This window comes from Tamandua tetradactyla, chromosome 5, assembly GCF_023851605.1.
Source record: "Tamandua tetradactyla isolate mTamTet1 chromosome 5, mTamTet1.pri, whole genome shotgun sequence".
In the NCBI taxonomy this organism is placed as follows: Eukaryota; Metazoa; Chordata; class Mammalia; order Pilosa; family Myrmecophagidae; genus Tamandua; species Tamandua tetradactyla.
This window is the reverse complement of record NC_135331.1, coordinates 89,427,690-89,442,776: the sequence shown is the minus strand read 5'-3', so window position 1 is coordinate 89,442,776 and position 15,087 is coordinate 89,427,690. Positions and strand designations below refer to the sequence as shown.

The 15,087-nt window shown below is 48.7% G+C and overlaps 2 protein-coding genes across 5 annotated transcripts in view; both read right to left on the bottom strand.

Annotated features, from left to right (window-relative positions):
* Nucleotides 1–426: 426 nt before the first annotated feature.
* ZBTB9 (zinc finger and BTB domain containing 9) lies at nucleotides 427–5,426 on the bottom strand. Its single transcript, XM_077161510.1, has 2 exons — nucleotides 5,243–5,426; nucleotides 427–5,005 (listed from the first exon to the last, which is right to left on the bottom strand). Exon 2 carries the CDS (start codon nucleotides 4,924–4,926, stop codon nucleotides 3,535–3,537), a length of 1,392 nt encoding a protein of 463 aa, XP_077017625.1. The 5' UTR covers nucleotides 4,927–5,005; nucleotides 5,243–5,426; the 3' UTR covers nucleotides 427–3,534.
* Nucleotides 5,427–6,316: 890 nt separating this feature from the next.
* Nucleotides 6,317–15,087, bottom strand: part of SYNGAP1 (synaptic Ras GTPase activating protein 1) — a 31,527-nt gene continuing 22,756 nt past the window's right edge. Inside the window, exons 17-21 of one of the 4 annotated variants that reach the window (XR_013176047.1) lie at nucleotides 13,211–13,422; nucleotides 11,921–12,011; nucleotides 10,995–11,074; nucleotides 8,932–9,049; nucleotides 8,176–8,247 (exon numbers count right to left, since the gene is read on the bottom strand). Coding sequence is in view for 3 of the 4 variants with exons in the window: in XM_077161494.1 (XP_077017609.1) it covers nucleotides 8,101–8,247; nucleotides 11,921–12,011; nucleotides 13,211–13,422 (450 nt within the window). In the remaining variant the exon portion in view is untranslated. The other 3 variants (XM_077161494.1, XM_077161495.1, XM_077161496.1) reach the window with 3 other exon arrangements.

Below are 15,087 nucleotides of genomic sequence, written 5' to 3'. Positions count from 1 at the left end.
TTCGGCAAAGTGAGTTCTGCCTCTCCTTATTCCCCAATCTTCCCAGAAGTCTCCTTGACTTTTAAGCTAACTGACTTTTGAAAACGGAATCAAGTCCAGTTGATGGAAAAAGGACAGTCTCTTCAACAAGTGGTTCTGGGAAAAGTAGATATCCACATGCAAAAGTATAGAAGTTGACCTCTTACCTCACACCATATATAAAAATTAACTCAAAAAGTGGACCAACAACCTAAATGTAAGACTGAAAACTATAAAACTTTTAGAGGAAAACACCGAGAAATATGTGCAGGGCCTTCAACTTTACATGAGCAACAAAGTAAAAAAATAAACTGGACTTGATCAAAATTAAAAACTTTTGTGCATCAAAGGGCATTATCAAGAGAGTGAAAAGTGAAAAGACAAACAGATGGAAAGGGAGAAAATATTTGAAAACCATATGACTGAAAAGGGTTTAATATTGAAAATATACAAAGAACTACATGTCAACAACAAAAAAACAAACAACCCAATTTAAAAATGGGCAAAGGATTTGAATAGATATTTCTTCAAAGACATGCAAATCAAAACCACGATGAAATACCACCTCACACCCACTAGAATGTCTATTATTTAAAAAAAAAAAAAAGGCAGAAAATAACAAGAACCGAGGAATATGTGAAATAGAAACCCTCATACATTGTTGGTGGGAATATAAAATGGTGTAGCCATTGTGGAAAACAGTTTGGTAGTTCTTCAGAAAGCTAAACATAGGAGTACTAAATGACCCAGCAATCTCACATCTAGGTATATACCCAAAATAGCTGAAAGCAGGGACTCAGACAGATATTTGCACACTAATGTTCATCGCAGCATTATTCACAATAGCCAAAAGTTAGAAGCAACCAAAATGTCCATTGGCAAATGGATACACAAATGTGGTATATAAAAAGGACTGATGTTTATACATGCCACTACACAATGAACCTTGAAGACATTATATTGATATATGTCAGATACAAAGGGACAGATATTGTATGATTCAATTACATGAAATAAGCTAGAATATGCAAACACCTAGAGACACAAAGTAGAGTAAAGGTTACCAGGGGCAGGGAAAAGGGGAATAGGGAGTTAATGCATTGAGTGTGGGGTTTCTATTTGGGATGATGGAAAATTTCTAGTAGCATATACTGGTAAGGGTAACACACTATGATTGTGATTAATCCCAATAAATGGTATGCTTGGGAGTGGCTAAGGTGGGGAAAGTTTCTATATCTTTCCATAATTAAAAAGAGAGAGCAACTAAAGAGACAGTGACAAACACAATACACAATTCTGGAATGGATCTAATAATGGAGGAGAAAAGGCCCAAAACGACATATTGGGGACATGAGAAAAGTAGAACATGGACTGTAAACTTTATATTAATGTTAAAGTTCTTAAACTTGATAACTTTACTTCAGATGGCTACATAAGTGAATATCCTTGTTGTCAGAAAATGTACATGGAAGCATGTGTTCAAGAAGCATGATGTATATAATCTACTCTCAACTGTTTAGAAAATTGATAGATGGACCAACAGATAGATGGACAGATAGAATATACAGCAAATGTGGCAAAATGTTAAAATTGATCTGGATTATCTAGTGGATGGTATGTTGTTCTCTGTATTTTACTATTTTTGCAACTGTCCTCTAAATTTGAAATTATTTTAAAATAAAATGTTTAAGACAAAAAAAGAGCAAAGGCTCTGAGAAGAGAACTAGCTTTGGCAGTAGGAGGGATTTCTCTTCCACTAAAAGAAGTAAAGGACAGGCAGAGGTATAAGTCTGTTCAAATCAAAATCTTTCATTATGGAACTCTTTTTTTCTGTACAAAATCTAGTAGCTTTTGAGGAACATACTTTGGGGAAGGCTATCATGCCAGGCGCTATAGTTGACATCAATTCCTGTATTCACCACCTCCACATTAGTTCAGCTATACACACGGTCACAGTCTGGTACACAGAGGAATTAAGTTTTCTTTGTGGAACCTCTGTTGACCTATAAAAGGAAGTCTTTGCTCTACTTCCTTGGCACCACTACAGTAGCTTGTACTGCCTTCTCTCATGGACTTACTATACCTCATTGCAATTATTTGTCTATCTTCTATAGTAGCTATGAACTCTTAGAGGGCTGAGAATTAATCAGGGTATAGTTTAATTCTCTGCACTAAATGCCTGGAGAAAAATGAAGTGACAACCAAACATTATAAATAATACATGAAGTCAGAGAACATTATAAAGATCTTGTGAACCAACCCTTTTAGAAAAAGAAGACAGAGAACCAATTCAGAGGTGCATCCCATCCCATTCCAAAAAAAAACAGGTAACATTTAAGACTCTGAAAGGTAAGTAACTTACCTGTGGTTTTATAGTGGTAGGTCAGGGCTTATAATCTGGTCATATAAAGTCTGAGACAGTGCTCTCTGTACCAATGTGACACCATCCCATTCTTTCCCCATCAACATCTGCAATTCTGTTCTTACATTGTCTCTCCCAAACAAATCACTGAGTCCAATTCACTGTCAGTTTATAATTCCGGGCAGTTTATTTGAAGAAATTAAGTAACTTGCAACAGACTCTGCCTCTCAATGTAGCTGTCCCAATCATGTAAGGTTGGGGATGGAAAGGAAGAGGGTAGTGCCTCTCCAGCCTTCAGCATGTGCTGTCTCAGCCCTGAGTCCCTCTGCCTATGAAAACTTGCTCAGAAAGCAGTGGTGCTGGGAGTATTTTAAGTTGTGGCCATCTCCTAATGGTCACATTCTAGTCACTGTAATCAATAGGTTCAGTGGTGGTCAAAGGTAGACAAGAGGCATAAGCTATTGAGAGACACTAACCTCTCTTAAAGAGGGTTCTAGGAATGACACCTGGAATGCTCAATTAAAGTGCTCAACTGCAACACAAAAAATAAAGGCATTGGTAAGGTATTTACTGGTAAGAAAGCAAATGATCTGAGAGGTTTCTACAAAGATACAACAACAACAACAAAAATACAGAAAAAGAACTCTGCTCACATCATTACAGCAGTGATGAGGGAGAGGAAAGTTTAGAATTTGGCCCCTGAATAACTCAAACTGAATCAAATGTATCCCTAGATGGAGACCAGCTCCTTTACCTCCTCACGGACACAGAATGATACATTTATCATTATGTCTTCTTTGCTCTAACACTTCTCTCACTAAATAGTCTTCTGATATGAAATTTGGTTTCCTGAATGGATATCACCACTAGGAAAGGAAGGTCCATTATGGGCAAGTGATCTATTTAAATATCGCATGTAAATCACTTTCCTGTGAAGTGGTTAGCAAAAACCTGGAGATGAAAAATCTGAATTATCAAATCTGCCAGGTTGAGGCCCATACCCAAGAACAAGAGAGCACCTGCAGAACCATAATCTATTCATCCTTTTAGCATGATTGCAATATCCAGGACTGGGGTGCCAGGGTAATGAGAGATGAGTATCCATCAGCAGCAGTGGCTCTCTTGTCCTGGAAGTCAATGTATGGCCTCAGCAGTCACTTGTAAGTCCAGTGGGCAGTGGCCCAGCCCTGGCCCTTGCATAGGTCCCGATGGCGAAGGAAATAGGCATGGACTCGGAACCGACGACCACAGTGGGGACAGGCATACAGCGCTCCAGCATGGGTCTTCATGTGCTCTGTCAGATGGTGCTTCAGTTTAAAGCGCTTGTTGCAGATGCCACAGCCAAAGGGCCTAAGGCTGAAGGTCAGCATGATGTGCCGGTCACGCTTTGGCTTCACTGCAAACCGTTTCCCACACAAGCAACCAAAGCATTTTCCATCTGCAGGGGGTGCTCCCCCTAGCTTCACAGGCCCATGTACAGCCTGTCCTGCTCCCCCAGGTCCTCCACCTCTTGACAGGATTTCATTCCCATGAAGATCCACTGGTTTCCAGGATGGGCTCCCTCCCCCAGATGCTGTCCCTGCTCCTGAGGGCAGTAAGAACCCTAGCTCCCTGTCCCCTTCAGGGAACACTTTGGTCTCCTCTTTTGCTCCTCCAGACTGAGTTCCACCTCCTGATACCTCCTCCTTAGGCTCAAAAGGTTCCTGCTTAATGTAGAAGATTTTGGGGGGCAGCACAGTAGGAGGGGCAGGAGGCTCAGTCGGTGCACTCTCACCCTCTGGAAGCCTGTGTGGAGTAACAGCTATGGGCAGTGGGTGGGATCCATGAGAGTGGGGAAACCCCCCTGATACTCTCTGAGGTTGAGTCTGAGAGAGTGCTGCTGATCCCTGGTCCTCATCTTCTTCTTCCTCTTCTTCCTCCTCCTCTTCCTTCACTTGAATCTGTAACACCTCTCCCAGTTCACTTCCCTCCCCTCCCACAGGGCTATCTGTAGAAGCAGTGGACTGCACCATGGTCTGGAAAGGAGGAGAACGAATGCACCAGCCTCCTGGAGAGGATGTGGTGGAAAGAAGGGTGTGGTAGGGGGTCACTCCATGGCCTGAAATTCCATTACCTGAGGTTTCTAGTTCTCTAAGAATCTCTGAGCACTGATCTACTACTTGCCACATCTGGAGTCCACTGGCCACAAGGAGGTGGGCAGGGAGGGCATGGAGTGGCAGATGGAGGCGCCCTGAGTAAATGAGCTGGAGCAGCCCCTCAAAGGCATCTGCTTCAATGACACTAGGCAAGGTGAGGCGTGGTGCATCCCCCAGAAGCAGCTTGTCATGGAAGTAAGGAGAAGCAGCAGCCAACACTGCTTTGTGGGCCCTAAGTTCTCGACCCTGTACCATGAGGGACACATCACAGAACTTCCCTTCCAGTCGGTGTCGATTCAGGGATTCCAGCAGCGACGAGCTATGCTGAGGGAACTCGATCTGGATTGTCCGTGGGGCTGGGTTGAAGATCGGGGAGGTAGGCACAGGAGGCCAAGGCGTCGATGTATCCATGGCCTCCTCGAAAAGAGAGATCCTAGAGGATCAGGAAGAGGAGATGGGGACTGGGGATAGACCCCAGGGCGGATACAGGCTGTGGAGAAACGAGATGGAAGTTACAGAAGCCCTGGATAAGGGGAACCACGTCTTCTCAAACAACCGCCCCCCCCCCCAAATTTGGAAACTTTTCCATCAGCGGTGGTTTCCGCAGATCAGTTCTGCGCCCTTCCCCACCAATAAAACAAAAACAAAACACCATCACCAAGCAAAAACCGGGGTTTTAACTTCCAGAGCCCGCGGAAACTGAGGAGGAGGAAGTCCCTGACCTCACCTGTTCCGGACCACTCCTACCCCGCTTCTCCGTTCCCCCTCACGATGCTCCAGAGAAGGGCTGCCGGGAGGCCACCGTCACCGAGAGACCGCAGGGCACCACCAGACTGCCTTCCCCGCCGACACGCCCCCGCCGTTGAACACTCAGGGTAGACACCCCAGCACCTCCCCAGCTCCAGCGCCTTCCCGGGCCGGAAGCCACCGCCTTCCCGCTGGACGCCGACGCCGGGCGGGACTAGAGCCGCAGCCGGAGCCGCAGCCAATCGGAGGCCGGTAGTCTACAAGCTTGTGGTTGATTGGCTGCCCAGGTGAGAAAGGCGTTGCTTGGAGCTTGGAGCCTGGAGCCCGGGCGTTTTGGGGGACAGCGGGATGCTGCTGACCTCTCCGCCACTCCGGGAGGTCGGGAAGCCAGGAACGAAGGGGCGAACTGTAAGTCGTCCCGGAAAGCTGCGTTTCCCGGCTAGTAAGTGTAGCGCCCGCCTCTCCCCCGCCGGTAGGTGCCCATGGGGGCGAGGCTAATTGAGCGCCTGCTGTGGGCCAGCACCTTCCCTCATCACCTCGCATCCACCCAACAGCCCCGCAAAGTAGGCATTGCGGTCCTCAGCTTCCAGGAGAGGAAAACCGAAGCTAAGTCTCTCGCCTGATAAATGGTGGGCCTGGGATGGGAACCCATATTTGCTAACGAACCAGACTTTCCTCGTATGGCATAGGAGTATTATAACCGACAATTAAACCTTATTTGCAAGAATTACCTTTTGAAATTAGATATATGTAGATATAGACTTGGAATCCTTTAGATAATGCCGCTCTATCCCGGCCTCTTCGCTTCTTTCCTAAGTGGAGCAGTGGGTGCGGGGAGAGCTAGACTGAGGAGATTTGGCTTGTCCCTGCAAAACCCCTGCTCTCGATAACAGCATGGAATAAATCTCCTCGCTGGTTTGGGAGTGATATTTTTTGAGGGCTGTAGCATCACGGAGGGGTAGATGGCCATTCTCCCAGGCTGTCAGCCTACTTTAAAAATGAAGATCGCACTGGTCGGTCTGGAGGTCCCAGCCTATGAAAGGCACCACAGCGATAAAAGAACGATCTCCGTTTATTAAACATGATTTTTCTGTTTCACCACACACTCCAGAAAAAAAGGAAATGAGGCTGGGAGTTGAGAAAAAGGGACAGTGGTGGGAGTTAGAGAAGTTTGGGAGTTGGATTGGGAGGGAGAACGAGAAAACAAAATAAAACAGGTAGGAAGAGCAGCTCCCTACCCTTGGTGGGTTGGGTGGGGACAAAAGGGAGGGCCAGGAAGCTCTGTACAGAGGAGTTGCCCCCAGCCCACACACACACACACACCCCGGATATGTACAGTACAAACCCCAGATAATTACAACAGCCAAAGAGGAGAGGAAGAAAGAGGTCCAGGGGTAGGGGCCTGAGGTGGGGAAAGCAGAGGAAAGGGCACAGGGATAAAATTTCACATATTTACAACTTTTATATAAGTATAAATTTGGCCCCGGCTAGGTGTTTATGTGTAGGGGGATGGGACTGAAGGGAACTGTCCATACAAAAGAATGAAGGGTGGAGTCTGGGAAAAGTCTCAATACCAAACGCAAGTAGGGATGAGGGGGCAAGGCTGGGTAGGGGACAGCAGTCAGGGAAGAGGGGGTGCCAAGGAGGGGCTTCTCCCCTCCTATGGCCAACCCACCCTAAACCCCATCCATCCTACCTCCCCTATCCCGCCAGAGAGCTATGTACAGAGAAACACCGAAAAATTGTGGAGCTGGCGGGAGGAAGAGAGGGAGGTGGAGGGAGATTGGGGGTGGGGGGGAGAGGATGAGAGGGAAGCCCAGCCCTGTCCTACCTCCCCCGGGGGACAGAATTATGAAAGGGGGGCCCCCCAACACCCCTCCTTCAAGACAGGTCCCCCCACCCTGGGGGAGAGAGACATGGCTTTTCCTAGTTTAAGTTCCCCCCTCCCCCTGGGAGTAGAGACCAAGAAGAGAGAAGAGAGGGGCAGAGTGGACATTGTGCGTAAGGGAAAGGCAGATAAACTAGTCTGTCTTCCCCCGCACACATACCCTCCTAAACCCCAACCCCTCACTCTAACCTCAATTCCACCCCACCCAACACACTGGGGGAGGGGGGGGCATAAGCCCCCTCACCCCGCTCTGGGACCAGCCAAGAGCAGATCAGGTGTGGGAAGAAGGGGAGACAACTCCCATTCTCCCCTTGCCGCCCCCTCCCTGCCCCGGTGGTCCCCTCCACCCCATCTGGGTTCTGGGTGGGGAGGGAGTAAATTTAAGAGTGGTGGGAGGAGAAGGAGTTTGTGCGTGCTGAGCCCCCCAGACGCTCCTGAGAAATCAAGGGGTAACAGGGCCCCCTCACCCGGGGTCCCCTCCCCATAACAAGGGGGGCAGGGGAGGCCAAAATGGGGTGGTGGAGGGGAATTAGATTGTCAGCTCTGGTTACTGCTAAAAAATCACCCTGAAGTTGAAAGTTTGGAGGTGCCGTACCCCCAGGGTGGGGGTGAGGGTCTGTCCCCCAGTGCTCAGGGGAACGATGAGGCAGAGGATGGGGATAGCACCCCAGATTGAAGGGGTCAGTGTGGGGTAGGCGGTGTCCTGGGGCAAGGGTCCCGGGGGGGTTCACAGAAGGGGCAGCACCCCGACAGGAAGGAACAGGGGGTGGCTGAGAGTCCCCACTCTCCCTCCTGGAAATGGTGCAGTGGGGTGGGGAATCAGTGCCTCCCAAGGAGGCAACCAGGGAGGCAATCCCGCTGTCCCTCAGCGACGTCCAGTCCTGGTGGTTGGTGCTGTTCTGGGGTAGGGTGTACGGAGAAGGAGGATGGGGTCAGTGATGACGGGTGGGCTAGTGGTCTGCGGTGTTTCGGAACTCGCCGTTCTCGGTGATCTGTAGCCGGGGTGGGGGTGGGGGGGCTGGGGGGGCCAGGCCGTTCCAAGGTGGGGCCAGCGTCACACGCGGGTTTGTTGGACCCAAGGGGGGAAGCTGCCTCTCCTGCAAGACACCAAAAAGGAGAGCGCGGACTTATTGAGATGCTTCGCAGGGACCCGGGTACCAGCACCCCCAGCAGTAGCCTCCCCCTGTAGGTAGCCTACTCCACAAGCCATATCCCACCCCTACCTTCTCAGGACAATCCCCACCATCCTCCTATTTTGTTTCTCACCTGCAGCAGAAGTTATGTCCTTTGGGATCAGGGAAAAGAAAATCTCACCCCCAGAATCCTGAGAGGGGCCCGTTCAACCCAGGGAGTCACACCAGGAAACCAGCTCAGAATTAACAAGTTGCTGCCTCTCTCCCAGCCTAACCCTTCAATCTTTACCTGCATATTCCTAGCCCAGTCCTCCCTCTTCCTTTTGGGACCCCCCCCCCCATCCCACCCCCAATCCGTGGTCGGAACTTTGATTTGAGGGAACAAGGGGAGGCAGTACAGCAAAACCTCATTAATTCAAACCCCCACAGATTCAGAATTTTTTCATAATTTGAACAAAAACTGGGCTTGAGTTTTCCTTTATCTGTGAAGAAAGGGTGTGCTAAAGCAAATTAATGGTGGAAATGTGTCTGTAGGAGGAGATATTTAACCAATACCAGAAAACAGACTTTTCAATCCTATCTATTCATTAACCCATGCTCCCTAAGGGCCTCAAGTGGAAAAATCCTTGTTCACCAAGTTCTACTTACTGTATATATTTTGAAGACATGCATTTCATTAAATAGACACTGTCATTCAGTTTTGTCACTTATTCAGAGTAGCCATCTTCTCAAATATAACATCCCAAATTAGAGAGGTTTAACTGTACTGGGGGGAAAGGAAGGGGATTCAGGGGAGTGGTTTGAGAAGGGAAAAATATTGTGGGAGGGCTGCCTCTCTGATGCTTATGGCAGAAATCACTAGGAGCTTCTGGAGGGACGCAGCATGATCCAATCTCTGCTTCCCCAGGAAACAGAAACTAATTTCATTCCTTTCTATCCTACCTCCCTTTTGATCACTCTCCCTAATCCTATTCTCATCACTTCTTACCACTCCTGGAACAACTCTTGGTTCCTGCTCTCAGTCCTAGCCACTGTTCCTTTGCTGAGAGAGGAGAAGAAAGCCATCTGTAATCCCCCTACACTTCTGGTTGTGAACTTGGCTTTTTTAAAGACAGGATCAGAATTAATTTTCAAATCTATGGCTAAGTTACCATAAGTGAGTGGTTAAGAACAAATACCCAAGCTATTTCCAGGACCACCAGGCATTTAGGCCTGGAAATCTCTGGCTATATTTCCGAAGGATACACCAACATTCCAAGCAAAGACTCCCAAGACCAGCTCTTCCATCCCCAGTTCAAAGAGCTCATCTCTCAGGAGGTCGTCAAAACCCCAGCATTAAGCAAAGTTGCCCTCTTGGCTGAGTGAGTATCTTAGACTTTCTGCAAGTTACTGAGAGAGGAAATTATGTGCGGTAGTGTGTCCTGAGTATGGCAGGAGAGCAGGGGTAGGAAACCTCAGATTCCCTTCCCTCTGCTCATCTGCTGGTGACAACACATAGGCATGCCCCCTAACACCCCCATGGACCCAAATTTAGAAAGTAGATAAATTAGGGTACCATTATTCATTTTACAAAAGAATTCACTGCAGGAGTCCTTTAAATGGCGAGGTCCCCTGGTGCCTTTTAGCATCTGTTTACAGATCACTAACTACTTTGACAGAAAGGCTGGGCAGGCAGAGAGTTAAAATTACAGCGTGAGGAGCCACTGCCCACTGCAGATCAATCCCACAGAAAATAAAGCATTTCGGAAGTGATGTCAGTCACTGACAGGTTCCCATTTACTGGCTTTCTAGGTAGGATTATATGTCCAGAAAGGCCATTCAGTGGTGGGAGAGGGGGAGTGAATGGCATTAGCAAGCTGGGGATGCGGGCTCTGACAAGAATAGACAGGTTATTTAACATTCTGTTTCTGGCACCTCTGTCTGGAAATCAACATGGTCAACGAGCCTATGAGCTCATATAAGAAGACCTATCACCCCACTCCCAACTCCCACACCACAGGAGTAAGTTCATGTCCTAACATCAGTCCAAGGTATCTTGCTGGCCCCTTCTCCTGGTCTCACCCACCCTTCTGGTCATTAGGACATCTGAACCGCATTCTTTCCGGAGTCCCACTAAGTCTCCCTGAGTTAATATTCATTCCTAATTCCCACTCATTGGGGTTAATACAATGCCTTTTACTTCACAGATACAGGGAAGAAGGAAGAGAAGCAGGTGGGGAGTAGAAAGAAGGAAGAGTAGACAACCAAGATTAGGGAAGGATAAGGAAACCCCAACCTACCTTCTGTAGTCGGCACAGCCCCTATTGCCAGGGTCCCCCAACATCACCACCTCTACCCTTTTAACAGGCCCCACCTCCAACCTCCCAACCCCTAGACGCTCTGGTGAAATGGGGGGTGACAGACGCACACTGGAGAGATAGAGGAGGAGGAGATTTTGGAGTCAGAGGAGGCTGGGAGGGGTGAGTAGGAAAAGGATGTGTTTGGGGGTGCAGTCTGAATTTGCTGGGTCTGTCTAGGGTCAAATGACTGTGTATTGGTAAGGTATTCCTGAACAATTCTGGTAGCAGCAGGAAGAGCTCTCTCCTTGCTGGTACCTTGGGAGATGGGTCTATGCAGATGTTAGGAGGGTAAGGTCTGTGGAGGCTCTCAGAGGACAGTATGAAAGAGGAGAGCCTCCGGAGAGTCAGAGGGGAGTGGGCTTCATGACCAACCTGCAGTGGTCCGGAGTCACCTCCCCCTGTGTCCTCCACCCGTGGTCAAAGCGGAACCAGGAGAATTACCTGATGAGGAGCTGCAGGGGGAGAGATTGGGGTCACGGGGTCAGGAACCTTGGTGGTGGTGATAGGAGGGAGCCTGGTGGTCAGAGCAGAGGAAGGAGGAGCATGGGTAGGAAAGTGAGCATAATTTTGGGAGAGCAAGGGGCAGGGGTGCAGAAGGGAGGTCCTGAAAGCTGCCTGGAGAGAAGAGAGGGAGGGCAAAAGGGGGCTGGGAATCTATTCAGATATGAGGGCTAGAAGGGAAAGAAGGCCGGACTTAACACTGAGGGAAAGAGCAAGGTTAAATGTAGGAGGCCTTGGAGGCAACATCTCAAGAGTCAGGAAGAAGAAGCTATGCAGGAGCTGCCAAAGGTTCAGGAAGCTAAAAAACAGGGGTGATAGGGACCCAAAATCCACAGGGTGCCCGTCAGCCTGAGGAAACTAGAGCTCATACCACTGATGCTGTTCTAGCAAACTGCAGCCTCCAGCCTTCCAAGGCCCAGAAGAGCTCAGAGGAAGCAGAACTCTCTACCTTGAAAAGGAGGGAGCAAGGAAGGGGCAAGGGTTCAAGAACCTGGATGGTGGAATGGGGACAGCAAGAGTGGGGCCTGGTAGAAAGTACTTACATAGATAGGAATAGGGAGGAGGGGGTGGGAAGGCACAGAGGGTTGGGCTGACACTGCAAGGAGTGACAAAGGCACAGACGATGGGATGAAGATGGGGTCACTGGGGGCTGACCAAAGCAGCCAGTGGACAAATGGAGGACAATGGGAGAGACAGATGGTGATGAGACTGGGGTGGCTAGTGCAGTGAGGGCACGAAGGACAGTGGGATGGATGGGGATGGGACACGGAGAAGATAAATGACATTGTAATTTCCACCTGAGCGTCGAGCAGCCTCTTCTTGGGTTCAGGCAGCGGCTCAGCCATGGCGGGGTGGTCCCGGCGCAGCTCCTCCTCCACCAGCATCAGCCTGAAGGGACGGGCTTCAGTGGGGTTAGTGGCGGACATGGGCTTGGAGCCTGCCCATGGAACTCCTGATCCTGGGGAACCCCTTCCCTCCAACAGTCCCTAGAAAAGCCTCAGGCATCCTTCTCCTCTACCCTCAGAATCCCTCTGTTGTCACAACCCTAAAGATTCTCTGTTACTCAGGGTCATACTTGCCACCTTCCTCTCAGAGGCCCTCATGTCTCCCCACTAAGGACAACTTCCTGTACCTCAGAGACCTCTATGACCCAGACACCCCCAATCCTCCATCCTCCTAGGTCAGGACAGTAGCGCTCCTTCCACAGACCTTTGTGGCTGAGGACCTGGCTTTCTCAGGCTATGTCCCCCACTGTACCACATGAAGCCCAGGCTACCTCCAATGACAGCCCCTACAAACCCCTAACCCAACAGGGGTCATGACAGTTATCATTCCCAGCACCTCCCTGTCTTTGATGAAGAATCTCAAGGTGATTTCTAGAATTCAGAAGGAGTTAAAAGGCCCTCATAAAGGATGTTAATAAAAGCAGTGGTTTAAAAAAAAAAAAAATCAAGTCAAGAAACCTTTTTCTCTAATTAAATCTTAAAAGCACATTTAGAATGGGTTGAAATGGAGCTGGCTCTGGTTGGAGTGGACCCAGGATTCCTCCCCCACACCTCCTCCTAGCTCTCAAGATAATGACCCCCTTGTTGAGACACGTTATTTGGAGTCTGGGGCTTGGCAGAGCAGTTGAAAACTAGTCGACAGGCTAACATGAGGGTCATTAACTTTCTAACAGAACTTCTTTCCAAGGCTAGAGAGGGAGGATCAGCCTTAGTTGGGGGCAGGCAACTCCAGCTACTCCAGCTAGAAAATCCTACTTAGGTTTGGGTGAACATCACAACTTGGGCTGAGAAAAACCAGTAGGGACTCCTGGCTTAGACTGGGTCCAGACACAACAGTGATGGCTACATAATAACAGATGTCTTCCAAAGGCTTCAGAAGTACCTCTATCAGGTGAGAGGTCAGGGTTTAGTAAGGGGACATTTAATGCACTAAGATTTCTTCCCATCTGGTGATGGGGGATAGAGAGGGATTGGATGATATCTCTGATCTCCTGAGTTGGGAATGAGGGTAGGAGGAGGACCTCGGGTGCTCTCTTCAGCCTCAGGCTCTTCCTTGCCGCCCCTCCCTGGGCCGCCCCTCACCTGCCAATGATGCTCTTGATCTGCGAGTCCTTCTCCACCTGCTGCTGCCTCAGCCTCTTCTCACTCTGCTCCAGTCGAGCCTGATACTGCATCAGGATTTTGCTGGTCTGTTCTTCCTGGGACAGCAGCCTCCGCTCATATTCTTCCAACTTCCGGTTGGACATGTGCAGGCGCTCCTTCAGCGAGTGGATCTCCTCCTCGTACTCCTTCACCTGCCCGCCGGGCACACGACCCCGCACTGTGAGGGGTGCCCTGCCCTGAGCCCACTAACCTGTCTCCATCCCTTCCTGCCAAGCACAGTCACTGCATGTTGAAGGACAACCCAACCACCTCCTCCAGCCTTTCCCCGCCTAGTGATCATGCACACACCCCCACTTCTGAGAAGGCCTCCCTCATGGAGCTGAGGCTGCCTCAAAATGGGGGAATGGCACAGACTCCCACATCCTGAAAGGTGTATACACACACACACACACACACACACATATCCTCATGTGCACTTAAGATACAAGGACCCACAAAGAAACCTAAACAGACTGACAGACACAACCTTGAGTAACTATACCCAGAAACTTAAGACAAGATGGTGGCTCCTCAGCCCAAACCCAGGCTTAGAGCACATGGAGACAGGAAGGACAGATATTAGAGAGAAGAAGGTACTGTCCTACATGTGACTCCCTCCTTGGCTCTGTCTCTGGAATAGGGGGTCTGGGTATCAAATGAGTTGAGTCGCTATTAATAATGACTCCAGAATTCCAGGACTGGAAGGGCTCTGAAGGGTCGCTAATCTGCTTTAATGGGTCTAGAGTCTAGAGCTGTACTGTCTAATACAGTAGCCACTAGCCAGGTGTGGCTAATTAAAATTTAAATAAAACTAAAAATTCGGTTCCTTAATTGCACTAGCCAAATGTGGTCAAAGGCTACTATATTGGACAGTGTCGAGTGTAGAACAGCTCCATCGTTGCCAAAAGTTCTATAGGACAATATTACTGTAGAGCTCTTCTCAACAAGGATTCCTCATCTGAACCACAGATAAAGAATGATTTGACAGACTCTTTTCTAAGTTTTCTGGAGAGTGCATTCATAACCAAGACCATTTTAGATGCAAAGGAGAGAAATTCATTCATTGCCTATGATGGGTATCCTAGGGCAGTAGGGCTTAATTCTCTTATGGAATTTGGAAGAGAAAGACTCCTTGACCAAGTCTATCTAAATCAGTCCCAACATCTTCTTATTTCCAAAGACCACTATCCCCAAGAAACCTCTCCACTACCTCATTTGGGGACACACTTTCCTTACATATGACCTAATCCAGCAGCCACCCTTTTCTTCAAGATCCTTGAGCAACAGCTTCCCCAAGCAATAGCTTCCCCAAGGACTTTTCCTGCTAAGTCACCTGTGAGTACCCCAGAGCTAGTTGTACCCTTTGCCCTCAGCCTCCATCAGCAGTCTGGTCAGCCTTTCCACACATGGGCCAATGCACACCACTTTCAAACAAAGTCACGGCACACAGACCCTCTGTCACCTAGGCCCCTGGCACAGTGACTGGGTAAACCAGTCATTGTTCAAAGTACAACTGTACTTCCCCCACCCCACCCAATTTATTAGCTCAAGCTGCTAGGAAAGTAATTTCTCCTTTCTTAAACAGTCACAGAAACACAGGTTTATGTTCTCCCTGGGGAAGAACTTGGAGATGACATTAATACAGAACATGATTTTTCCCACATAGGCTATGATCTGCATAATCTACAAAATAGAGTTGAAATAGACTTTTCAACAGACTGTATAACTGGTCTCTCCTGTCAGACAGAAGGTTTTCCAAAAGAAGGAAGTGGGTCTTTGTTTTGTTTTCTATCTGACCCTGGATGTTTCCCTTGCAA